The sequence below is a fragment of the Microtus pennsylvanicus genome, chromosome 1 (genome assembly GCF_037038515.1).
Source record: "Microtus pennsylvanicus isolate mMicPen1 chromosome 1, mMicPen1.hap1, whole genome shotgun sequence".
NCBI lineage: Eukaryota > Metazoa > Chordata > Mammalia > Rodentia > Cricetidae > Microtus > Microtus pennsylvanicus.
Window position 1 is genome coordinate 50,805,444 of NC_134579.1, and position 27,127 is coordinate 50,832,570.

At 36.1% G+C, this 27,127-nt stretch overlaps 1 protein-coding gene across 1 annotated transcript in view; it reads left to right on the plus strand.

Moving 5' to 3' along the window:
• Cip2a (cellular inhibitor of PP2A) overlaps positions 1-19,779 on the plus strand; it is a 34,740-nt gene extending 14,961 nt beyond the window's left edge. The window contains exons 11-21 of the mRNA XM_075963998.1: positions 1,151-1,292; positions 2,561-2,660; positions 5,932-6,050; positions 8,944-9,139; positions 9,576-9,650; positions 9,743-9,853; positions 13,265-13,461; positions 14,405-14,518; positions 14,742-14,824; positions 15,797-15,936; positions 16,804-19,779. Coding sequence (XP_075820113.1) covers positions 1,151-1,292; positions 2,561-2,660; positions 5,932-6,050; positions 8,944-9,139; positions 9,576-9,650; positions 9,743-9,853; positions 13,265-13,461; positions 14,405-14,518; positions 14,742-14,824; positions 15,797-15,936; positions 16,804-16,974 — 1,448 coding nt within the window. The 3' untranslated portion in view covers positions 16,975-19,779. The remainder of the gene's footprint in view (positions 1-1,150; positions 1,293-2,560; positions 2,661-5,931; positions 6,051-8,943; positions 9,140-9,575; positions 9,651-9,742; positions 9,854-13,264; positions 13,462-14,404; positions 14,519-14,741; positions 14,825-15,796; positions 15,937-16,803) is intronic.
• Positions 19,780-27,127: the final 7,348 nt, after the last annotated feature.

Here is a 27,127-nt window from a genome sequence, read left to right on the forward strand (position 1 = left end):
TTGTCCTCTGGCCTCCATTTGTTTGTGCATACGAAAACATGTATGAATACGCATTACATAGTAAGAGAAAAGATGTTGAACTGAAAATTAAACAAAGTTTCAGGGATACCTGAAAAAGTTCTCCAGGTGTTCTGTGTTTAATTTATGCTTACTTAAAAGTACTTTTAGAACTCATTTTTTTTTTTAGATACATCCTTGTGTGTGCATGTGGCCACTGCAGAGGATCAGACTAATCACCTATTATTTACTATTGAACTACATTCCCACCCAATAAATGTTCTTAAAATATGATTGTTTTTAAATAACAGTTTGAGCTTTGAAGGCATATGCTGAGGTGACTCCTTATAACTCTCCTGCAGTTTTAATGCCTGTTACTACTTCTGTGAGTTTTTGGCCGATGTATCAGTGCATAAACAAATACTGATACAGTTTTCATGATTTTAGCCCCCATACCCTTTGTGTGTGATTGTTTAATCTATTCTTGTGTTTCTTGTTTGTTTGTTTTGTTGTTGTTGCTGTTTGTGTGTTTGGTTTGTTTGTTTGTTTGTTCTTTGTAGTTTTGGAACCTGACCTGGAAGTAGCTCTTGTAGACTAGGCTGGCCTCGAACTCGCAGAGATCCTCCTGCCTCTGCTTTCCGAGTGCTGGTATTAAAGGCATGCACCACCACTGCCCAAATATTCTCATGCTTCTGACATGTACCAAGGTTGAAAATTATTGCTATAGAGGCGAGCAGTTGCTCTGTTTAACCTTAAAGGTGTTTTATAATGTGACACTTTTTTTTCTGATATTCATAGTAATTTATAAATTATGAGGATATAACTCCCTATAATACATCCAATGTTCATTGAAACATTTTGATTACTGCTAATAGGTAAATAAATAAGTAAGCAAACATCCAGTGAAGACCTATCCTTTCTCTGCTTTTACCGTGTGTTAAACACTCTTATGAGTCCATCTCTTGCTATTTACTAGTCACCTTAATACTTTGAAGTTTCAATTTTCTAACATGCCTTAAAGCAATTAAATAATTACACTGGATTGCAGTGATGCAATAGCTTGTTTGAAATTATTCTGAATGCCACAAGTTATATATAGCTACACACTATATACCAAGTATTTTGATTTCTGTGTGTCTTAACCAAACTTAACCTCTGTGTGGAGATGACACTCTAAAAATGCATATTGTAAAAATATTGACTACTATAAAGTGTACCACGCTGATTGAACAACAGTTTACATATGGCAAGATTGACCTGGGATTTGGAACAAAGGTAGCAGATTCTGAATTATGGTGAGTATTTCAAATCCAAAAGGCATACTGGCAGTAAAAATTATAAAATATAGTTATCATATTTAAGAATCTTCCCTAATTATGTTTTATTAACTCAAAGGATAGCTGGAAATTGCTTAAATTTTGAATTAAAAATTCAATTTATGCATACTTCTGGAAGTTTTGACATCTGCAGTTTATATCTTAGTAGGACTTTTTCTTTCCTTTGCATGTGTGTGAAAGAGAGATTACAGATTCTGAACATTTCTCTTCTGAAACTCCTTTTGACATGGCCGTGGTTATTTAATTTTTGCTTCATTTAATCTTACGTTTTTAAAGAGAAAAGCGTGACAAAATGGATAGTTTTATTACCAGAAAGCCAGTCTCTGCTGAAAGCTTAATAACAAACACAACTCCTCTCTTCTCCTTTACACATCAGAGCTTTGGTTAAAGGTGGATGCTCACAGAGTAATGAGCAATTATTTATGCCCCCTCCCTCTCGTGAGCAAGTTTACCTAATGAATATTTATTGAAACCTAATAAGTGCCAAACACTAAAATTTGTTCCCATTTCCATAAATAACTATCAGCAAGTGTTGTCTTCTTTATTTTTTTCTTTCTTTGTGTAACAGCTGTTAGCTGTCCTGAAGCTAGCTCTTGTAGACCAGACTGGCCTCAGAGAAATCCAAATCCACTTACCTCTGCCTCCCAAGTGCTGGAATTAAAGGCATGCACCAACACCACTGCCCGTCAGCCATTGTATTCTTTTTTAGAGTGTGTGTGTGTGATAAGCATGAGGTCATTTGACCACAGCTTGTATGGATGTCAGTACAATCTGAGGTGGAAAGACCCTTACCCATTGGACCATCTCACCAGTCCTCTTTTATACTTTTTACTCCCTTTCAGATGCAAACTAAAGTGAGTGCATGGTCTTGGATAATTCATTCTCTTCATATTAGATTTTGTTCTTAACTTTAGAAACAGTTACTAAAACTGAAATGAGTCATGTTCTAATACTTGTATTTAATTCAGCAGACATTTGTACCATGTTTGTATTTAAGAGTAGATAATGGTCTGAAATTTATATTCAGTATTAACTTGTTCTTTCTGGAACTCAAGTACTAAAAGTACTAATTTTTAAAAATATTTTAATTCTTAGAAGTAATACTTTATCTTTTTGAGTTTTATAAACAAATTTGTTAGATTTTTCATTTACTGTAGGATTATAGACAAAAATATGCTAATTTTCTTGTTTTCTAATTTAAATGTGATGACTTTTATTTTTAAAAGCAAACTTGCTGCTGATGTAATTTTGAAGACTCTTAATTTGATGAACAAACTAAAACAACTGGTTCCTGGTATGGAAGTAAGCTTCTACAAAATCCTTCAGGTAACTTCTGACTTTTCACATATTTTATTGTCATGTGTTTGTTTGTGTGCATGTTTGTACATATATTTTATATTTACATAGACTTGTGGTATGTATATGTTTAGATACATGTATGTGCATGCATGTGGAAAGCCAGTGTTGTCTGTCTTCTTCAATTCCTTGTTTTCCCTTTTTTTTTTTTTTGCATCAGAGTCTCACTGTCCTGGAGCTCACCAGTCCAGCTAGACTGGCTAATAGATGAGCTCTAGAGTTCCAGCTCTCTGTCCCTGTCTCTCTACTTCCTACTCCTAGGGATAGGACTACAGATGTGACACTAAGTCCTGCATTCTCGGTGGGGACTGAGGATTAAACTCAGGTCCTTGTGTCTGAGCAGCATCTCTACTTCCTCTATCATGGTTTGTAATAATTCTCCCTTTGTTTCTTTCTTGATTTCTTGTTTATTTGTTGAGACTACCTATCACCATGTAGATCAGTTTGTCTCTGAACTCAGCTTTCTTCTGCCTTGCCCTCATAAGTGCTAGGGTTATAGGCCCATGCATTGTGCCTCTCTTATGTATTTCTGCTTTAATATTCTACATCCTTCAGGATATTTTTTCTTAGAATTGGTCATGAGAAAAAAGTTGACAGTTCTATCTATTGTAATTAGAATAGTCTCATTATATACCTTAGAAACTTAAACTAACTTCCTCCAGGTTCTAAGGTAGTAATTTCCCAGCGTTTCCTTTCATTATTTTTGTACTTGCAGCTTTCTTGATCTATGTTGCCATTGGGAAAGTCTCTCTCTCTCTCTCTCTGTTTGTGTGTGTGTGTGTAATTATACACCTATGGATGACAAACGTGTGACGGCTTAAGGATGACTTTGAGTATAATTCCTTAAGCTCTCCTTGTCCACTTTTTTTCCCCCTTTGGGGTCTCTTCACTGTTCTGGACCTCACCACCAAGCACCACCAAGGAAAGTAGGCTTGTGGCTAATGAGCTGCAGGAATCTGTTCCTCTGCCTCCCCAGCAGGGTGGTTACAAGCACATACCCAGCACTCATTATGGCTCCTTTGTATTAAACTCAAATTTACTAACTGGGCCATCATCCCTAGGTGAGCTTTTCATTTTGATCAGAGTTGGTGACATGAAATAGTAAGAGGTTAGAAAACATCTGAAAGAAAGGGACTAATAAGATTGGTGAGGTTTTGCTGAAAATAGCACAAGCTTACAGTATAGTAGCTGAAAAGTTCTAGATGTTTTCAGAAAGCAAAGTTAGAACAGACTTAATTTAAAGATTTATTTCTATTTTACTTCCTACTCTGCCACAAACCCAAAGCTTAAGACATGCCATATAAATACTCCATTACAGGGCTACACTACCAGTCCTCATTTGCTTATCAAGAATTAGGGAACATCTAATTTTGTAAAATCCATGAGTGTTCTTAGCTCGGCTGGAGGTGGTGGGCTTTATAGCTAGAAAAGGGTTCATCAAAAGAAGAGTTTCCCTGTCTTTTACTTTCCTTATAGGAGAAAGGGCTTTTTATGCTACTATAATCTATCTTGCTTGTTTTTGAAAAAAATCAAGCTAGAGGTTTTTTTATTATGTAATACTTAGCTAATAGGACTTCTTTTTTTTTTTTTTTTTGGTTTTGGTTTGTTGTTGTTGTTTGGCTTTATCTGGTTTTCTGTGTTTAGGCCAGGGTTCAACATTACCCATGTTAATTATCTATATTACCTAGTTTATAAGAGTTATTTAACAAAAATGCAAAATTATTTTTTTCTTAATTAAGCTAATGAAGTAGCTTAGAAAGGGTGAGGGTGAATGTTCAGATAGAACAGAAGCTGAACTGAACCCATAGGCTGTGACAGTGGGCTCTATAACATCATTGTGCTGAAGAGGCGTGGTTCACAGTTGGCTGAATTAGTTGCTAGTCAGTGTAGGCATGAGCAATTAATTTTCCATCTTCGTACTTCAGATACCTTTACCACAAACAACAATTAGTGATTCTCCACTCTGGGAAAAATTGTGAAGGGATTCTGCTGAGAGTAGTGAAGGCTGAATTGTGCTTAAGTACCTACAAATCATTATAAAAGCTTGATATTAATATTTTCTTCATTAGTAGTTTTTCTTTAAAGAATTGAGTGAGGGCAGGGGAAATGACTCAGTGAGCAAAGTGCTTAAAGTTTAGATTCCTAGAACCCACATAAAGGGTTCTGTATTCCAGCGCTGAGAGGCAGAGACAGCAGGACACAGGGCTTTCTGACTAACTGGTCTAGCCAGTTAGTGAGCTCCAGGTTCCAAGAAAGACTCCTTATTAAAAAATAAAGTGGAAAGCAATAGAGAAAGACATCTAACATAGATCTCTGGCCTCTATACCTATATACATATCAAAACATGCATAGCAGCTAGTCATTTTTTCCTTTCAGTTTTTTTTTCTTTTCTTTTTTTTTTATTGAGAAAAGGAGAAAAAAAAAGTTTCCACTTCCAGCCTCCCATTTCCCTCCCCCTCCTCCCACCCTTCTCCCCCTCCTCCCACTCCTTTCCCCCTCCCTCTCCAGTCCAAAGAGCAGTCAGGGTTTTCTGCCCTGTGGTAAGTCCTAGGTCCTCCCCCCTCCGTCCATATCTAGGAAGGTGAACATCCAAACTGGCTAGGCTCCCAAAAAGCCATCCCATTACGTAGGATCAAAACCCCGTGCCATTGTCCTTTGCGTCTCATCAGCCCTCATTGTTCATCATGTTCAGAGAGTCCAGTTTTATCCCATGCTTTTTCAGTCACAGTCCAGCTGGCCTTGGTGAGCTCCCAATAGATAAGCTCTCCTTTCAGTTTTTAGATGTTTTTCACGATAGCTGATTTTAGAGCTATGGCTACTAGTGTGAAATACTGACAAAGGAAATTTGAGGCGCACTGCTTTAGTCATTAGTTTTCTAATTTGCATTCATTAGTTTAAATATTTATTGAATGACTTTAACAATTATTGGCCAATCAAAGTTTTCATTTATTAGAAATAAAACAGTATCTAAATACTATTTTATTTTGAACAATTTAAATTTATCAAAATATTTAAGTTATAATTCTGATAAGCATAATTTAAAACAAGAAGCCTTTTGCTGGATAATTCTTAGTTTCTCTATGGATTGCAATACAGTACATATAGCTATAAGGTGGAAAAGTGTAAGGACATGCAAGCATCATGTTGGAGTACTTTAGAATACACTTACTTTTGACTAAAGACTTATCAGTATGTGAGTCTTACTTGCTGACGCTTACTTGCTGGTTTTTGATTTGTTTAGGATCCACGTTTGATTACTCCATTGGCTTTTGCTTTAACATCAGATAATAGAGAACAAGTACAGTCTGGATTGGGAATATTGCTGGAAGCTTCTCCACTGCCAGATTTCCCTGCCTTAGTGTGAGTTATAATCATTTGCAATATCTCTTAATACAGTTAGATGTCATGCTGTGTTTCTTCATAATCCTCCACGCATATTTACTACTAAATTGTTGAAACTGAAGATTTTATTGTAATATCAGGAGTCTTTCAAATAATTAAAATTCTGATTTCTGTAATGGAAAAGGACAAATACTTTTTCAAAGAAAACATAGATGCAGGTGATTAGCAGTATTCATCGTGCTGTTCTGAACATAAACTCTAGGCACTGAAGCTTGAACCAATTGCTTTACTTTCTTTTGGAGAAAGAACTTTTCCTTTCTGGTTTATTTGCCAAGGAGTCCTAAGAACTACGTTAATTCATACTAAGCTGGGAAGGATCGATGTGGGAGATTCTGAAAGAAATATTAAGTGTTTTGTCATAAGCTGGAGTAGATGATGGCCAGGCCAAAAAAAAAAATACTACATTCTTTCATTTCAGATAATAGAATTGAATATGCTGTGGGGTTTATTGCTTGTTTGTTTTGTTTTCAGTTGGGTTTGTGTCAGAGGAAGAGAATATGTAAACTGAATGGTACTGTAGTCTATACTTGGGGATTAATATTTAGAACTTTAAGTAGTTCATATAATAAAATTTGTAAAAGTCACTTAAATAATTTGAAACTAGAGGCTAATAAGCAGGCCAGTAAACAAGCTTTTGCTTTGTAAATAGTTTTATCACACCAAAGCCATATCCATCATTCATCTTTAAACCTCTGTTGTCTGTGCTGTTTTTATTCTAAATGTAAGAGATGAGTTTGTTAATCCATGCTGTCTGTTGTTAAGTGACTTTAGTTGCATTTTGCAGAATTGCTCATAAATAATCATAAAAGTTAAAAAACTATTGAACCAATATCTAAGCCAAATATCCATACAATAAAAATTCCATTCCTCACTTCATGTGGTAGTGTTGGTTTGGAGGGAAAAACAAACTCAAATCTTCACCAAAAAACCCGAAAAAATCCAAGATGTTAGCAATTTTTTTTTATTTCTAGGATTATAACATAATTGCATTTTTTCCTTTCCTTTCCTCTGTCAGAACACTCTTCTTTTAATTAATGGTTTCTTGTTTCATTAATTGTTATTGCATGTATATATGTGCTGTGTCTGTATATGCATGCATATATGTATTTCTTTCTATATGAACATGATAAAGTGTACTGGAGAAAGCTCACAAGATCTTAACCCTATACAAAGAACTATAGGCAATTGAGGAAGTCTGGGAGTGGAAGAGAATCTAGATAGTGAGGAGAGTAGACAACCCAGGAACCTAGGGAGAAAACTGTTCTGGTTTTTTTCTTTTGCTTTTTTTTTTTTAAGGTAGCAATGAAATAACTTCTGATGCCATTCTGCTGTAGTCACAGATCAGTGTCTTGCACAGTCATCATCAGAGAAGCTTCCTCCTACAACAGATGGGAACAAATTCAGATATAGAGACCCACAGCCAGACAGTATGCAGAGAGTGAGAGACCTTGGAACACTCAGCCCTAACCAGGATGTCTCCATCAAATCCCTTTTCTCAGGGAACTTGTAAAATAGGAGACAAAAATAGTTTAAGAGCAGAGGGGATGGAGGATGCCATGAAAACAAGGCCCTCTGAATCAGCATGATCAAAGCTCATATGAACTCAGAGAGACTGAGGCAGACTGCACAGGTCTGCACCAAGTCCTCAGTTAATATATTATAGCTTCCAATGTAGTGTTTTCATAGGATTCCCTAGTGTGTGAACCACACTGCAATTGAGTCTGATTCTTGTGCCTTCTCTTGGTTCTTTTTCTTCTGTTAATTTGTTTTGTCCAATTCTAATATGTTATTTCTTTTATCTTATTATATTTTGTTATTTTATTATTAAAAATTAAAGGTTCATAAAATGACCATCACTGTGGAGAGGAGTAGCTAATTACTCATATTACATAGGACATTAATGAAAACCTCTCTGGAGAGGTGAATTTGAACCAAGATCCTATCGTAAGGAATCAGCCCTCTTCTGATAGTTTCCAATAAAGGAACAGCTTATCCAAAGGCCTTGAGTCATATAAACAGGATTGGCTTTTAGTGGAGCACAATAAAAGTCAGGTGGATGAGGATATACTGGGAGAAAAAGAGGGGTCAGAGGAGAGTGTAGATGAAACCAGGTGATACCATATATGATAAGGTTGTCCTGAGTACTACAGTAACTTAGTACTCATTGCAAATACTCTACACTCGCTAACTAGTGCTCAAATGCCTCCAAATCAAACACGGAACTGTCATATTTAATAAGTAGAAAAGAGTCCTCTGGAAAATTGAGAATGTTTTCCCTAGCCGTGCTTTATTGTGATTACCAAAAATATGGTTTCCAGTGCACTGAGACATGTAGTCCCTGATGTGGGAGTGTCATATATCAATCTGTTGATTTCATTGGCTAAGTAATAAACAAACTGCTTGGGCTCATAGCTTAGAACATAGGTTGGTGGAATAAACAGAACAGAATGCTGGGAGGAAGAGGAAGTGAGCTCAGAGACGCCATCCTCTCCTCTCCGGGGCAGACACACGCGATGAAGCTCCGACCCAGGATGGACGTAGGCTAGAATCTTCCCGGTAAGCGCACCTTGGGGTGCTACACACAGATGATTAGAAATGGGCTAAATTAATATGTGAGAATTAGCCTAGAAGAGAATGGGCCAAGCAGTGTTTAAATGAATACAGTTTGTGTGTTGTTATTTCGGGCATAAGCTAGCCACGTGGGTGGCTGGGGTGCTGGGGACCCAGCCCCGCCACTCCTATTACTACAAGTCCCCAAAGAAGACTCATTTCAAATATTGCCATAGTTCTGTGACAACTCTGCCTTTTGCTCAATTTTTGTGATCAATTTTTCTTTTTGGCTCTTACTCAGTCTTGGAGAAAGTATAGCAGCAAACAATATATACAGACAGCAAGAAACTGAACATCTGCCCAGGAAAATGCCTTTGCAGCCCTTAAATCCCTGTTTTCCAGCGTCAACGAAGTGCTTGTCGCCTCCTCTTTCAAAGGATAATGCTCCTCCATTGAACATCGAGGAGCTAATAGAAAAACTTCAGGCTGGAGTAATGGTGAGTGATGAGTAGCACTGTAAATGGGCTTGTGCTTGGTGGGACCAGCTAAGTTCAGCTCTGATTACAGCATTTACTTAAACAACTTTACATGCAGATATTATCACCAAAACCTTACCCTTTGACATAAAAAGTAAAATCTGGACATTTTTCAAAGAAAAGAAATGGTATAAAATTTTAACATTTTTTTTTAAAAAGCAGGTATCATTCTTATTCTAGTCCCCTTCCTGCCTGCCTACCAGATGACTACATAAATACTTTTAAATCACTCACATGAGTACTGAACCTTGCTCAGATAGCCAAATTAATGAAGTGTTTGTAACCCACCTGACACAATGTATTTTACTCTTCAACATTAATGATTTAGTTGCAAAGTAGGCTTTTATTTTTCTTTCATCAAATTTACATTTTTCTGATTTTAACTCTATAAAACCAGGTAAAGGATCAGATTAATGATATAAGAATATCTGACATAATGGATGTTTATGAGATGAAACTTTCCACATTAGCTGTGAGTACAAGCTTCTTTTAACTACATAATGTTGTATGTATTTGACAGATGTTTTCCTAAACAATGGACATTAACAGTGTATTTTCTTCTAGTCTAAAGAGAGCAGGTTACAAGATCTCCTGGAAGCAAAAGCCCTGGCTCTTGCACAGGCTGACAGACTCATCGCTCAGTATCGCTGTCAGAGAACTCAAGCAGAGACAGAGGTCTGTACGCTATTTAAACAAAGCATGTCTGAGACTTCATTAATGAAATAAAAGCATGCACAGCACTAGTTACAAGTATGTTCCTATCAAGTGTTGGAACTAAGGTGAATTACCTTGAGCGTTTTATGCTCAAGCTTTTGAAGCTCTTCCCTTTACTTTTTACTACATTATCATCTCAATTTTCTTTTCTACCTGATTGATGTGTGTTTGTGTATTTATCATTAATGTTTTATCACTGAATGTCAGAGATCCTCAGAATTATATTGAGTCCTTTCTTCCTTATTTTTCTGTTGTATAGTTTCAGCTACTACTAAAAGTCAATGAGTCAATGTTCCCAAATTTTTGACAAGCAGAGATCTTTGTTCCTCAGCATTAAATGCATTATGTTACTGAATTGAGTCATTTGAGAAATGCTTGAAACTCTGTTTATTTTGTGGTAAAGCACTTACCCCTGGCTTTAAAATATACTTGTAGTATAGTGGTCTGTGTACTGCTTGAGTTTTCTGACTTAGAACCCTGGAAATCACTGTTTCTCCTGTATTATTCACCAGGTTTGGCTGATTAACTTAACTTTCTGTAGTCTTCCTTCTTGTCTGTTACTCAGACACTCACACTTAAGTGGTATTCTATGCTTTGTCCACTTCCCAAAGGCATCTAAAGGAATACCTCATCCTATCTCTCCAGTGCTCTATAGTAGTTGTCATTGCTCTCTGATGTCATTGAAATTTTTTAATTTGACAAAAAAAAAAAGTCTCACTTTACCCTACATCTTCTATATTTTGCTAGTAAACTGCGGGTAACTGCTTATATTGATTTGCATTTTGGTAGAACTTACCATAGTCTTAAGTTTTCTTAACTTTGAATTTCCTTAACCATGTTTAGACTGCCTTTTCCTTTTTCCTTGCTTAATACCTCCTCATCATTGGTTTTCATTTAAATGCCCACATCCCCACAATGGTTTTCCATGGCCATTTTCTCACTCATGTTTGACTTTCCTTTTGTGCCTCTACTTTGTGATTGCCTCTTCACAGTACTTCCCATACCATATGAAAATCATACTACTTCCCACCCCTATTGTGATAATAAAGACTATTTCTGAATCTCTAAGCCCCAGTACATCCTTGGCATATGGTTATTACTTTGTAAGTTTTGTAATTAAAGTATTTATAATATATACTTTATGGGTAAAAACTTTGCTTAGTAATATGAAATTCTCAGCAGAATTTATTCATTATTTCTTCAAACAAATTACAAAATTGTAGGAGTTTGAAAGTGGGATTAAAATTGTTGATAAATAAAATACCTTTAAAATATTTGCAGAATAAAGGTATCCTAAAAATTATAAAGAAATATCACTGAAAAGAAAGGGGAAAAAATAAACATATATTCTATCTCTGATTTATGTATTGTCTAGGTTACATTTCCTATTGCTGAAGTAAAATACCTTGACTAAAGCGACTTAAGAAAGGATTTATTTTAACCTATAATTCACAGGTATATTGGCAAGGAAATCAAAGTGTTAAGAGTTTGAATGACAGGTTACATTGCACACACACAGGGAGTAGAGTAACCAACACGCTAATGCTCTGCTCACTTTCTCCATTTCATGCATTCCTGGATACTTTGCAGAGGAAATGGTCCCATCTAAAATTGAGACGGGTCTTTCCACATCAATTAACCTAACCAGATAACCAAAAGAGACCCATTTCCCAGGTCATTTCAGACTCTGGTTAGGTGACAAGACTAACCATCACATGTATTAATATAAAAGCATAATTTTCTGTAAAAATAAACCCTCCTTTTTTAGTATTCAAGAGTTTATATTTAAACATATATGAAAAAGATTTAAAAAGCAGTAGGAATGCTTAATATCCTTCTTCCCTCACCCCATATTTTAGCATGCTTTCATTTGTCTTGACTGATACATTCAACTTCTAAATGCCAAGAATGGAAATTAGTAATATTCAAAGAGTTATTCTTCTCATTTTTCATACCATTCTCTTACATTGTATGTTTTTTGGGCATCTTGTTCATTTTATTACACAATTTACCCAATTTAATGTTATATCTCATAAAAATAACACTAATTGTTATCCCTTTTTATAGTCAATTTTCTATCAAACATTTGAAAATTTCTTTTAATACAAAATGGTAGATAGTATACATTCCTTATTCTAATTACTACTTATTTAGGCTGTGCTTCCTAATTAATTAATGTTAGTTTAATTTTAAATGTTCGGTCAGTATCTTGTTGTTGATTCTTACCTAAAATGAAAAACCTGATGTATGTAAACTTAGCAGTTTAGTGTTGATGACTACCCCTAAGGAATGTATACTTTCACCTGAATGTTATATGGATAGTTAATTTTTTATCTTTCAGCTGTATTGATTTCTGTTATTCTGGTCATGCTGAAATTGCTTTTGCCAAAACAGTCTATTAAATTATAGTTTATAATAGTATAGTTTTAGTGTCCAAATATTTGAAAGCCAAAATACTTAAAAAATGTTTTGTTGGACTGATGAAATTGAGTAGTAGGTAAAGGCCTTTTTCACCAGCCCTGATAAGCTCAGTTCAATCCCAAGAACAAAGGTGGTGGAAGGAGAAAACTGATTTCCACAAGTTGTTAGTCTCTGACCTCCACATTGCACAGTGATATGTGTGAACCCAGACACACACACACAAATAAATAAATAAATGATGCGGTTTTTAAAAGTAGCTTTTGAACCCTATCATGATATGGTTCCACTATGAAATTTTAATGACCAAATTTTTAAAACAAGTTATGTATATGAGGGATATGAAATATAAATAAATTCTGTGCCCAGATTCAGGCCTCATATGTATGTTATGTATGTGGAATATCCAAAACCTTGCGTAATATGAAATAGTCCTGATCTTCAGCCTGAATCAGATTTGGAACTAGTTAAGAATATACGACTAATATAGTTGGGGGGGGGTTCTTTTTTTTTTTTTCTTTTTCTGGTTTTTCAAGACAGCGTTTCTCTGTAGCTAACTAGCTCTTGTAGAACAGGCTGGCCTCAAACTCACAGACATCTCCCTCTGCCTCCCTAGTGCTGGGATTAAAGGCATGTGAACCACTGCCCGGCTCTAATATAGTTTACTATAGCCCAGAACATACTAAATTAGTATTTGGCAACTCTTTTAAATTGTACAATTTATCAACTATAATGTTTGTTCATATTGCATGTGTGCATTATTTAGTACATTTTGAGAAGTATGTTAGACAGTTTGTTGTAGTGCCAGCATCACATAGTGTACTTAAGCTAAGATAACTAGGCACAATAATCCAGTCGAACCATCACCAGCTAGGTGATACATTTTTATCGAAGCATTCCAACATGATGTATGTGTAAATGGTAGTGGAAAAGCACGTTTCATTTTCTTTTGAGGCACGGACACTTGCGGGTATGTTAAGAGAAGCTGAAAGAAAAAATGAAGATCTTAGTATGTTGCTGAAATCACAACAGCTGGAATCGGAAAGAGCCCAGAATGATATTGAGCATCTCTTTCAACACAATAGGAAATTAGAGTCTGTGGCTAAAGAACATGAAATACTGACAAAGTCCTACATGGAACTTGTTCAAAGGTAAAGTAAGTAAAAGTTACTGTGTGAAGTTAGAACTCAGTGAATATGCCACATTTCCTCAACCCTAAATAATTCTTTAAACATTTCTTAAATTGTGGTGGCACCATAAAATATGTAGTTCATAAGAGATTTGAGACTGCCTAAAATGAACTGAATGAGAACAACAGTAGACATGCCCAAGTAGATAAGGAAAAGACCATGAGCCACAACCCTACACAAAGAACTACAGGTAACTAAGGAGTGCTGGTAGTAATAGAAGTAGCCCAATCCAGGGAAGAGCAGACAAACTGTTGATTTTCCAACGCAAATATACACGTAACGTTACACAGACCAACAGGTTATATGCATTAATAGTCAGTCACAGGTTATCTGGGATGTAAGCTTATCAGAGACAGGTTTCTTCATTTCGGTCACTGTGACCTAGAAGAAATAGTACTTGATAGTGAACCACTGCTATATTAACAATTATTGGATGAGGGGCCAGCAAGATGGCTCAGTGCATAAAGGTTCTTGCTACCAAGCCTGGCAACTTAAGTGTGATCCCTAGAATATACATGTTGGAAGGAGAGAGCCAATGTTCGCAGACATTCATACACTCACACCATAGCACATATGTACCCCTCCTGTACACACACATAACCCATATGTAATTGTAAAGGAATTACTGAATGAACTTAGTTGTCACAATTATTATAATATTAGAACTGACTGTTGATCATTTCTGAAAGTCAAAATTAGTTAAGCAACCTGATACCACAGAAATTTGTGTTACTCCTTAACTTGACTTTTATTATCATTGAATATTGTTTACTGTGCCATGCAATGAGCTCTTTAGGTAAATTGTGTAGTTCAGGAGCATTATGATTGATAATCTTGATAAGCATTTCCAGGTACTCATGCTGCTTTCCTCCATGAAGACGCTGACACATCCTTGTATTCTTAGAAACGAGGCTACTGAAAAGAAGAATGCCGACTTACAAACTACTTGTGAGTCCCTGGATAAACAGATCGAGACAGTGAAAAAGCTGAATGAGTCACTCAAGCAGCAAAATGAAAGGTAAAATCTCTAATTCTATATTCTAATTGTTTGTTATTTTGGAAATGTAATGATTCTCTTTCTACACAGATTATTGGTTTTTATTGATAGCTAGTAGACCTCTTCTTTCAGATTATAGTGTAAATTTGTCATACTTATAAGTAATTAAAAGTTCTATGTAATATTTTAGAGGATAAAATATTACAAATAATTTTATTAAGTAACTTTTCTTTTCTAACTTTAGAACTATTGCTCAGTTAATGGAAACAGAAGAACAGAGAAAAGAAGTCCAGAGCCAATTAGTAGACAGAGAATGTAAATTATCAAGTAAGTGGCTTTGTTTGAGACACTATCTGTTTTCAGCTTATTTTGTTTTGGAAGATAATCAGAGCATTGGTTGTTTTAACTACTATTTACTTCCCTTGTTTTAAAGATACTGTTTTATTATTCTTAGTTTTGTGTGTGTATATGGTTAACTGGAATATATGCACATGAGTGCAAGTAGCCATGGAAGATGTCTTGGTTAAACTGATTTTCAGCAAAAGCAGTACCTACTCCAAACTGCTGAGCCCCAATTTCATTATTTTTCAAATTACTTCCTAAACAACTTCTCCTTTCTTTGCACTTTCATTGGAGCATTTTCATTCATTTGATCAAGTAGAAAATATGGTCTTTTCCTTCCATTTTAGAGATTATAAGAAGTAATAGCCCTTTTTAAAATAAAATTTTTATCATAACAGCAGGTGGCAGTGTTGGGTAACTTTAGAGGTATTAGTCTCTAAGTGCTGTAATCTGTGAAATGACCATTGCTGTTTTAACTCACCTTTTTTAGTACTCAGAGACCAAGCCTGCTTGATTTGCCATATTTTTTGATCCCCATTTTTGGTAACCCCTTAAGCTCTTCATGTTCCGTCATGCCTCCATCCTGTCCTCATTTTGTTTGTCCCCCCCATCCTCTTCTCACAATGCTTGTTTAAAACAGAGGAAGTGGAGAAAGACATAAAGACTTGCTATTTTATGTAGAATACTGGTAAAAGAGGAAGAATTTGGGGTATTTTGTCTCACTCTTTACATCTGTTTTATAGAGGATAGGCATTGCCCATGTGGTAGGTTTCAGGTATTAATTCAGGTGATGGTAAGCAAGTTTACCTTCTGAGCCATCTCGCCCTCCCTTGAGGTATTTTTTTAAGTCAGTAAATTTTATATAAACATATTTCCAACAAACTATTTGATTACCTTTCTCATCTTTTTTTTTCCTTTTAGTAGTAAATACTTAAGTGCATGACTGTTTGTTTTTAGATTTGCATAAAAAAGCAAAGTCCCAAGAAGAAATGATTAATGTTTTACTAAAGGAAAAAGAAGATAAGCAGGAAACCATTGATATCCTTAGGAAAGAATTAAGCAGAACAGAACAGATAAGAAAAGAATTGAGTATTAAGGTAAGACCCTTCTGTTTTCCTTGCAGGAAAATGAAAAAGGAAGGAAGGAAGGGAAGGAAGGAAGGAAGGAAGGAAGGAAGGAAGGAAGGAAGGGTGTAGGTTTTGAATAGAATGAGCATGTGTAGATGTCTTAGGATTTCTATTGCTGTGAATAGACTTCATGACCAAGGCAACTCTTATTTTTTAAAAAAAAAAAGCATTTAATTGGGGCTGGCCTACAGTTCAGAGGTTTAGTTTATTTTCATTATGGTATGAAGTATGGCAGGACACAGGTAGACATGGTGCTGGAGAAATAGAAAATGAGACACTGGGCCTGGTTTGAGCATCTCCGATGTCAAAGCCCAACCCAGTAACACACTTCTGCAAACACAGCCAGACCTACTCCAACAAGGCCACACCTCCTAGTGATGCTGCTCCCAGTATGTCTGTAGAGGCCATTTACATTCAAACCACCACAATAGATTAATGTTGTTGTTTAGTAATTTAAAGTCATTATAGATTTCTTAAGTACATACTACAACTTGTAAGTGTATCGAGAACATAAAAAGGGGTTCATAGGTCTTCATGTGGCATGCAGGTAGCTTTAGGTTGGTAGCTCTGTCTTTACTTATACGGGTAGTAAGGAATTTATATTTCTTTAAAGCTTATAATTTGCAAAGAACTCCTAAAATTGTTCTGTTGATTATCTTCTCTAACAAATATAAATATCAAATATTAACACTTGTAACTTACCAACGAGGAATTGAAGTTACATATAATTGAAATAATATATATTGTCAATTTTAATCTACTCCTTGTATTTCTCAGATGAGAAACGTTCTGGCCTATTTACTCTGTATTTCTTATAATTTCTTCCTCACTCCTTAGGCTTCCTCCCTAGAAGTGCAGAAGGCTCAATTAGAAGGTCGTTTGGAAGAGAAAGAATCTTTGGTGAAACTTCAGCAAGACGAGTTGAACAAGCACTCTCACATGATAGCAATGATCCACAGTTTAAGTGGAGGAAAAATAAGCCCAGAAACTGTGAATCTCAGTATATAAATATTGTGGCTTTGAAGAATTGGCAAATGAATACTTTTGATGTGTTTATATATTGGAGGTGGCAGCCAGTGGAGAAAATTGTGACTACAAGATAGTTATCATTTGCTTACTACCTACTAACTTAGTAAAAATCCTGATTTGACCCTTGTTTTATTTGATCTTTGGAATATTAATTTTTTTAGATTTTTGTATTTTTGTTTCTCTAATGTTTGCTTGTACATGTCTTAGGTATTCTTATTTCTGATCATATTCATGGGTTATTTCATATCTGCCATGAATACACTTTCATAAATGTGCTTTTAAGCACTCTCTTTATTGTATAAATATGTTTGAGTAGACACACAGACTACAAGGGCTACAGTGTCTTCTTTTAGTACTGTCATAATAAATACGCTTTGTCACTGACTTTGTGATGATGACAAAGTAATGTATTGTTAAATTAAGCTTTCTTGATAGAACAGTCTTGAAGATGATCAGTTAAGATCAATTAGTTAAAAGGAGAAATGGTCTGATACTAAGTTAATTTCTCTCTAAAGTTAACAGAAAATAATAGATTGAAAGGAGTTTGTATTACTGCATTTAAAATAAAATAAGGCCAAAACTCTAAATTTGAAAACAGATGCAGTAGTTATCAGAAAAAATTGGGTAGTATCCATTGTGTTAAATGATTAGTCTCTTAAAATTAATAATTTGTAGCATTATTTGCAACTTTTTTCAGTTTTTGTCTTTTTCTTTGTTGCTTTTTTTCCCTTGACATCTCGTATACCTAAGGTATATTTAACCCACTCAATTTCTGTTTTATTTTTTGCTATTATTTTTAATTTTGTTGTTGTTTGCCTTTTGAGATGAGTTTTTTCTGTAATGCAAACTGATCTTGAATTTACTATGGAGTTCATGCTGATTTTGACTTGAGCCCATGGTGATCTCCTGCCTCGGCCTCCCAAGGACTGGAATGATAAGTGTGACCTGCTATATCCAGATGTGTTTTCTCCTTAAGATGTGGTATGTTGACAAATTCATTTTTGCTTTCAAGGGTAACTGAATTTTTGTTCTAGCCACAGTCATACATGTTATTTCTTATAGTATACACATTTAATATATAAATATTTTTAATGAGCCATTGACTTTTAAAGCAAAAGTTAAATATCCCTGTTTAGATATTTCAGTCATACAAAGGAATTTTTTAGCACTTTTCAAATGGTAATAAGTGTAATGTGCTTAAGAAACCATTTTAGGTCGGTACTGTAGTTTCAATTACTTTGCTAAACTTTTATCTGAAAAAGTAGAAATCATAATGCCTAAGTTTTAAATTGCACGTGATTCTGAGTTGGTGAAATCTTAATATTTTCTGCTCTATTATGGGTCAAGAATCATCTCTTTATCCATCATGTTTCTACTGCATAGTCCACCTGCAATTGGCTACTTACTAGGTAACTCAGTTATCAAATCATGTTCTTGGATATTATAATGCTGTATTCAACTAACCCTTATTATATAATACTTAATAATATGACCCCAAATATGCAAAACCAGTCATTTTGGATGGAACTATTATCTAGTATAATTAAAGGAAGTCGAATAAGTACAATAATATTTTGATATTAGGAATATAATTAACCCATTATAGCATCTTTTTATAATTACCATTTTTAATTATTATCAATTGTTATTCCCTTGCAGTACCTAATTTATAAATTAAGTTTTGTAGCTTGGTATAACAGTGTGTGCCTACAACTCTCTTACTTTGAAAGTACAGTCAGGTGGATCCCAAGTTCAGGTTCATTTGAGCTGCACAGTGAGGTCTTAGTTTACATAAGGATGAAACCATGGGGTTTGGTAGGACAGAAGTTATTTAAATTTTCTAATATGTATTATATGAAGAATTATAATACATTAGAACTCAGTACTACCTCCAATTCAGGTCATCTGTGAGAGTTGTAGAATATTTCTTTAGGTGAGGAGTAGGTGAGGACTACTGTACTCTAAAATATTGCTAGTAGCATTTCTCAAAGTGCAGTCATTTCAGTCTTTCCTCTCTGAAGGAAAAGCATCTTTCATCACTTTCTTTTGTTTCTTGTAACACAGTTCTTATCATTCTTATTGTTCTTCTCAACACTTAGTATATTGGGTACTTTTCTGCTTGTATCTTTTGTTTGATTGATTTTTGTTTCTGGTTCTATGTACCTCAGATTATAAAAGCAAAATTTTATATCTAAATACATTTTTTTCTAAAAATTTTTAGATAGGTTCACACTATTTTAACATAGGTGAAGATTTAGAGATGATTAGTATATGTATACCATGTCTCAAAAGAAAAGAACAAACTTAAGAAATTTATCACTAATATCTCATCTGCTTAAATTTGGGGGGGCATAAGTTTTCCAAAATACACACTATTATATTTCCTTGTACAATTTATACTTGCTGCTTGAATAAATAATGTTCTTTCAACTGATTAAAGTTTATTCTAACTTTATTAATTTAATATGAGGTTAGAAAGATGGAAAGGTATTGCTGTATCTTAATGTCATAAACACTATCTGAAGATTGGAAGGAGATACCACCATTAATTACATTTGTTATTTTAGGCTCTGGAAGACATAAGGTCATGCTCATAACTATTAAACTCTGCTATTGTAACACAAAAGCAGCCTTGGACAGTACATAAGTAAATATCTCTAGCTGGGTTCTAGTAAACCCTATTAATGTAAACTGTCAATGATTTGCTATTAAATATTGAATTTACCCACTAAGAAATCATTGTAAATCTTCGTCTTATGATATTTTGTTTACTAATATCTGTTAATTAATTTTTGTATTTTCTCTTGTCCTGCTAGATTGTTTGTGTCTTTTGCTTTTGTGAATTTACATATATATATAACTTATAGATATTATGTAACTAGAACTGCCTTCTTAAATCTCTTGGACATTAAGGTCTTTTAATTTTATCCTCCATGTAAAAGTTAATATTGTAACACAATATATAGCAGTGTTTCTCAACTTCCTAATGCTGCAGCCCTTTAATATAGTTCCACATGTTGTGGTGACCCCCAACCATAGAATTATTTTGCTACTGTTGTGAATCAAAATGTAAATAACTGTGTTTTCAGGTGGTCTTAGGTGACAACTATGAAAGGGCTTTTTGACACCACCCCCAAGTGGTCACAGTCCACAGGTTGAGACCACTGAAAAACAGAATGTAAATCTTGCTTCTCCATAGCACCGTTCATCACATTATCTTTTATGCTATAGTTGAAAAGTGTATGTTGCCTATATGTAAATACTTAATTCCTATGCGGTATTACAATATTAGCTTTAAGTAGGTAAATGGAAAAGCTTCAGCTGCCATCAATATATTTATTTGCTTGTAATGATGCAAGGTATTTTATTATAACGTGATGTGTGGGTTTGTGATCATCTTAGGGTTTCTATTGCTGTGAAAAGATACCATGGCCACAGTAACTCTTATAAAGGAAAACATTTAATTGGGGTTGGCATACAGTTTCAGAGGTTTAGTCCATTATCATCATGGTGGCATGCAGGTAGACATGGTCCTGGAAAAGGAAGTGATCTCCATCTTGATCCACAGGCAACAGGAAGTGAATTGTGTTGCTGGGTGAAATTTGAGCATAGGACCTCAAAGCCCACCCCACACATTTCTAAGACCATACCTACTTCAACAAAGCCACACCTCCTAATACTTGCAATTCCTGAGGGGGCCATTTCTTTCAAACCACCACAGGGAGTAAGAACTGTTGTAGGCAGAGTCAGCCAATACTTTTCTTCTCTTACAATTTTTATATATTTAGATTAAACCTTTTGTTTCTACTTCTTAGCTAAATCAATTATTAAACTGACAGTTACCAATTTTTCCTTTATTTTAAATGGCAGAAATTGAACATTTTTGTAATACCATAAATGTATATACCATAAATGTCAGTTAATTATATCATTTATATTTGGAAAATTGAAGTACCTAACAGTTTTGCAGTTAGCATAGCATGTTCATAAGTTGAGAGATAGTGAGTGTATAGGTACATTGTTACAAACCAGGGGTTTGAGCTTTGTGTACTATATTTGAAAAAAAATAAATAATGGATGTTAAGAATGCTGAAGACAACCAGGCAGTGATAGCATGTATCTTAAATCCCAACACTAGGGAGATAGAGATAGGTGGATTTCTGTGAGTTGAGGCCATCCTGGTCTACAGAATGAGTTCCAGGACAGCCAGGACTGTTTCACAGAGAAACCCTGTCTTGGAAAGGAAGGAAGGAAGGAAGGAAGGAAGGAAGGAAGGAAGGAAGGAAGGAAGGAAGGAAGGAAGGAAGGAAGGAAGGTTGGTTCAAGATGACTAGTCAGGAAAGCACCACACAACTCCAGTAGACATTCTCTGAGTGCCTGCCATCCAAACTTGCTAGAGGAAAGCAAGTAAAGCAGGTAGGTGAGCTTCAGACCTTGACTCTTCCTCCTCTCTTCCAAATCCATCCCCCAGTCTTATCCCTCCCTACTCTGTAGCAGGCTGCCCGTTGTGGCTTTTCCTCTTTGCCCCATTCCCAAGTGTGGTGGTTTGAATAAAAATGGCCTCATAGGCCTGTAAGGACTGGCACTATTATGAGTTGTGACCATGTTGGACTAGTATGTGTAACATGAAGGCATGGGTGCCATTCTGTAACATGAGGGCCTGCTTGTTGGGGTTTCTGTCCCGCCCGGTCCCCCAGCCATTTAGTACCAAAGAAAATCAGACAGGGGTCTCCATAAGTTATAAACTGATTGGCCCATTAGCTCAGGCTTCTTGTTAACTCTTGTAACTTATATTAACCCATTATTCTTATCTATGTTAGCCACATGGCTCGGTACCTTTTTCAGCCAGGTACACATCTTGCTTGAGTGGTCTGTGCAGGACTAGGGAGGAATGGGCTCCCCCCTTTCTAGAATTCTCCTGTTCTCATTGCCTCACCTCTACTTTCTGTCTGGTTGACGTGCCTATACTTCCTGCCTGGCCAATCAGCATTTATTTAAAACATGATAACAAAATACAGACAATTCTCTCGCACCACTTCCCCTTCTTTTTTTAAACAAAGGAAAATGTCCACAGTCTAGTTTTGGGGAATGTGGGCGTAGTATTCCAGGCTACTTCCAGCTGGTTGGGGGTGCTGATAATCTTATGGAGACCTAAAGAAAATTTAGAGTTATGATCAAGTCCTGATTGGAGTATCCTGTGAGGCTTGATCATTTCAGGCAGCATCTTTCCTGGACTGATGCATAAACTAAACATAAAGAACCCACAGAGAGATAGATGACTTGCCAAAAGGTGAGATGATCCTACAGGGTCCTGATGCATAAAAGAGTCTGCGAGACATTCTGCAGGATACAGAAAAAAAGTGGCTGAACTGTCTTTAAAATTTCCTGCTTCATGGAAATGTCTGCTGGATACTATGGGCCTGTAGGCTGAAGATGGATGCCCCAACGGTACAGAGGAACTTTGGGTGAGTGTCTAGGCAGCGAGAAGTCTGTCATTTCTAGAGTTTTGGAAGTTGCTTACAATGTACTTCCTATTTACTTAGGTAATATTGTATCCTTCTGAAGTCTGATAGAGTTGAAGAATTGATAGATAGTTATAGTTTTCCTTTGTTATGATAAAAGATAAAATAGATCTAAATTTGTAATTGTAGTTCTTTATACCTGTTATATGTAATTTTACTATGTTAAAACCTTCCTTTTTGTTGAAACAGAAAAGGGAAAATGATGTAGGAGGTCCTTCTGTATTTGTGTTGCTTTCACTGGTTATTAAAGAAACTGCCTTGGCCTAGTTGATAGGGTAGGTCTCGGGTAGGCGGGGAAGACAGAACAGAATTCTGAGAAGAAGGTCAGAGTGGCAGACGCCATGAAGCTCCTGCCTGAGACCGAAGCTGGTTAGAATCTTTCCTGGTAAGCCACGACCTCGTGGTGAACACAGATTAGTAAAAATGGGTTAGATAAAGATGTGAGAGTTGGCCAAGAAGAGGCTAGATAGATATGGGCCAGGCAGTAATTTGTTGTGGGGTAATTGTGGGCTGCATTTAATTAATACAATTTCTGTGTGGTTATTTTGGGGGCTAAGCTAGCTGGGCAACAGGATGCAGCCCGTTCCTCCTCCTACAGGTATGGTTTGTTGGATGAAGCATATCACTGGGTACAGACTTTAGGGTTTCAGAAGCTTATGTTAGGCCTGTTGGTTTACTGGCTTTTCCTGCTGTTTGACAATCCAGATGTAAAATTGTAAGCCACCTCTCTAGCACCTTGTCTGCCTGTGTCCTGCCATTATTGCCACGATGACAGTGGACTACACCTTTGAACTTTAAGCCAGCCCCAATTAAATGCTTTCCTTTATGAAATTTGTAGTGGTCATGGTGTCTCTTCACAGCAATAAAAAATCGTAACTAAGAAGTTGGTACCAGGGAATGGGTGTTACTGTGATAGGCATGACCATGCTTTTGTTCAGAGGAATGTGGTACTTTGGTAATTGGCCACTTTAATTGAGTTTAATGGACTATAGTAATAGAAGCATGGAAGATGGTGGTGCTAAGGGTGTTTTGAACTGTAGGGGCTCAGCTCAAGAAGTTTCAGTGAAGAAGCAACTAGAGAAAATTCTTATGATATTTTGGTGAAGAATGTGGCTGCTTTCTGTCCTTGTCCAAAAAAAAAAAATCTACCTGAAGCTAAGTTGAAGAGTGTTGTATTGATTCCATTTGCAGAAGAAATTTCAACACGGACTGGTGTTCACTGTATCTTGTGGTTATTAGTGGGTAATCTTATGCAAATGTCTAATGGAGAAATGTAAAATGTATAGTTAAAGGAGACAGTGGCACCAGGGAGTATAATGGAGCTAAGTCCTGTGTTCAAAAAGATAAACAGATTAAAGAAAAGCCTGATTCTAAAGGGAATAAAGGAAATGGTGACCTCGTGTCAAGATCCCACCGAGCTAAATTTCAAAGTTGTGAAAAGAGATTAAAGGAAAGCAAGTGTGTTGCAGTCAACAAAGCTGAAAGGAGTTAGAGATCTGAAGAGCACTTTGACATCAGACATGGAGGTGCATAGTTTGGAGTTTGTCCAGCTGGGTTTTGGTCTTGCTTTGGTTCAGTATTTCCTCGCTATGCTCCCTTCCCTACATTTTGGTGTGATAAGGTATATGCTGTGCCATTATATGTTGGAATTATGTGATCTGCGTTTTCAATTTAAGTTTTCAGGGGATTATAGTTAAGGGATTGCATGCATCTGAGAAGAGATACTGAACTCTGAAACAAATTTGAGAGTGTTATGAACTGGGGACTTTTTAAGTTGGACTAAATGCATCTTGAATTATGGTATGACTACAAGCCTTTGTGGGCCATCAAGTGGAATGCGGTGGTTTCAATAAAAGTGGCCCTCATGGGCCCATAGGGAGTTGCAGTACTAGGATGTGTGACCTTGTTGTAGAGTGTGTCAGAGGTGGTGGGCTTTGAGGTTTCAGAAGCTCCAGCCAGGCTTAGTGGTTCACTGGCCCTTCCCACTGTCCTCCAGATGTAGAACTCTCAGCTTCCCCTTCAGCACCATGTCTGCCTGCATCCTGCCATGGCTCCCACTGTAGTGGACTAAACATCTGAACTTAAACCAGGCCCAACTAAATGCTTTCCTTTATAAAGGTTGTGGTGGTCATGGTGTCGCTTCACAGCAATAAGAACCTCAACTAAGACTCCAAGGAATTTAGTAGATCTTGGTGGAACACCCTGCTTTCCTCCCTCCTGTGGACTTCCTAAGTGCTCTTTCAAATTGATCTCAATTTCTAAGTGTCAGATTCTAATACCTATAAACACATTTTTATCTGGAATTCCCATATCTACACCTAGCAGTATCCCAGAAGAATTCCCTCCCAAAAAGCACAGTCAGCACACTCTCCTAACAACCTAGGAAGGCAACAGAAAATAAGCAAAAATACACTCACCCAACAAAGAAAGGTAAGAACAGATATAAGCCCCTAGAATTACAATAGTCCCAAACTCAGATGCCTAATTCCAGCATAAAAACAATAGCCAGGGCAATATGTCTTCACTGGAGCACAATAACCCTACCACAGTAGGTCCTGAGAATTGCAACATAGCTGAAGTACAAGAAAAAGACCTTAAAAATAGCCTTTACGAAGATGATAAAGGTCCTTAATGAAGAAATGAATAAATCCCTTAAAAACTATGAATGTACAAATAAGCAGTGGAAGTAAATGAATAACAGTTCACAGCTTGAAGCTAGAAATTGTAGAAGGAGGGGGCTGCTTGTTAGTCCTGGCTGCTTAACTAGCTTATCTCTGAAATAATCACACAGAAACTGTATTCATTAAATCACTGCTTGGCTTATTAGCTCTAACTTCTTATTGACTAACTCTTACATCTTAGTTTAACCCATTTCCATTAATCTGTGTATCACCATGTGTACATGGCTTACCAGCAAAGTTCTGGCATGTCTGACTGGAAGCAGTTCCATGGCAGCTCTTTCCGCCTTTCTTCTCCCAGCATGCAGTACAGTTTTTCCCACCTACCTAAGTTCTGCCCTATCAACAAGGCCAAGGCAGTTTCTTTATTCATTAACCAATAAAAGTAACACAGGCAAAAGGACCTTCCACACCAGGAATAGGAACAATAAGGAAGACAGATTAAGTGAAATATGGAAATGAAAAATTTAGAAACTTGAACAAAGGCAAGCCTCACCAACAGAACACAAGAGATGGAGGAGAATGTCAAAGAATGAAGACATGATAGAAGAAATGGATACCTAGGTCAAAGAAAATGTTAAGTTTTACAAACTCTTGGCACAATCTGGAAATTTGGAACACTGAAAAGATCAAATCTAATAATATTAGGAATAGAGGAGAGGACAGAAACCCAGATCAAAGGCAGAGAAAGTATTTTTGGCAAAATATACAATCATAGAAGAAATTTTCCCTTAGTAGGAGATACTTATCTGGGTAGAAAAAGGATACAGAACACCAAGTAGACCAGACAAGAAAAGGTCCCTTTAGGATGTAATCAAAACACTAAATAGACAAGACAAAAATATTAAAAGCTGCAAGGGGCAAAGGCCAGAGAATGATATATTAGAATAACATCTGACTTCTCAAGACTAAAAGCAAAAAGGGCCTGGACAGATACACTGTTGGCTAAGAGACTGCAGATGTCAGCCCAGCCTATTGTACCCAGCAAAAAGATCAATCTTTTTTCAACTATGACATTTCATTATAAAATGAAGTTTAAGCACTGTCTGTTTACAGATCCAGTCACATAGAAGGTGCTAGAAGGAAAACTCAAATCAATGCCAATAAATTATTCCACAAAATAGAAACAAAGAACATTGTCCAGTTTGTTCTTTGAAGACACAATTACCCTTGATACCAAGCCAAACAAAATTACAGAACTAGTTCCTTATGGGCATAGATGTAAAAAGTCTCAATAAAATGCTTGCCAACTAAATCCAAAAATATGCCAAAGTGATCACCACAAACAAGTGTGCTTTATGCCAGAGATAGAGGGATGTTTCAACATGTGTAAATAGATGAATGCAATACTCCACATAAGATGAAAGGCAAAACTACTTGATGATTTCATTAAATGTTAAAAATGCCTTTGGCAAAATAGAAGACAGCCTTATGTTAAAAATCTTGAATAGATTAGCATAAAAGGGATAGATCTCAACATAATTAAGGCAGTTTACAGCAAGCCTATAGCCAAAATCAACATAAATAGAAACTCAAAGCAATTCCACTAAATCAGGAAGAAGGTGAGGTTGTTCACTCCATACCTATCCAATATAGTAATTGTAGCCTTGGCTAGAGCAATAAGACAACTTGAGATTTAGGGGATGCACATTGAAAAGGAACAAGTTAAAGTATCTTTACTTGTCAATGATATGATAGTGACATAAGTGACCCAAGAACATCCACCAGGTAGCTTTTACAGCAGATAAACACTGGGGAAATTACCTGGATACAAAATTAACTCAGAAAAATCAATAGCTTTCCTAGGGAAACTGGGGAAACAACACATTTTATGATAGCCTCATATAACATAAAATGTCATGGGGTAAACAAGCAAGAGAAAGACTTGTACAATAAAAACTTTAAGACATGGAAGAAAGAAATTGAAGCTAT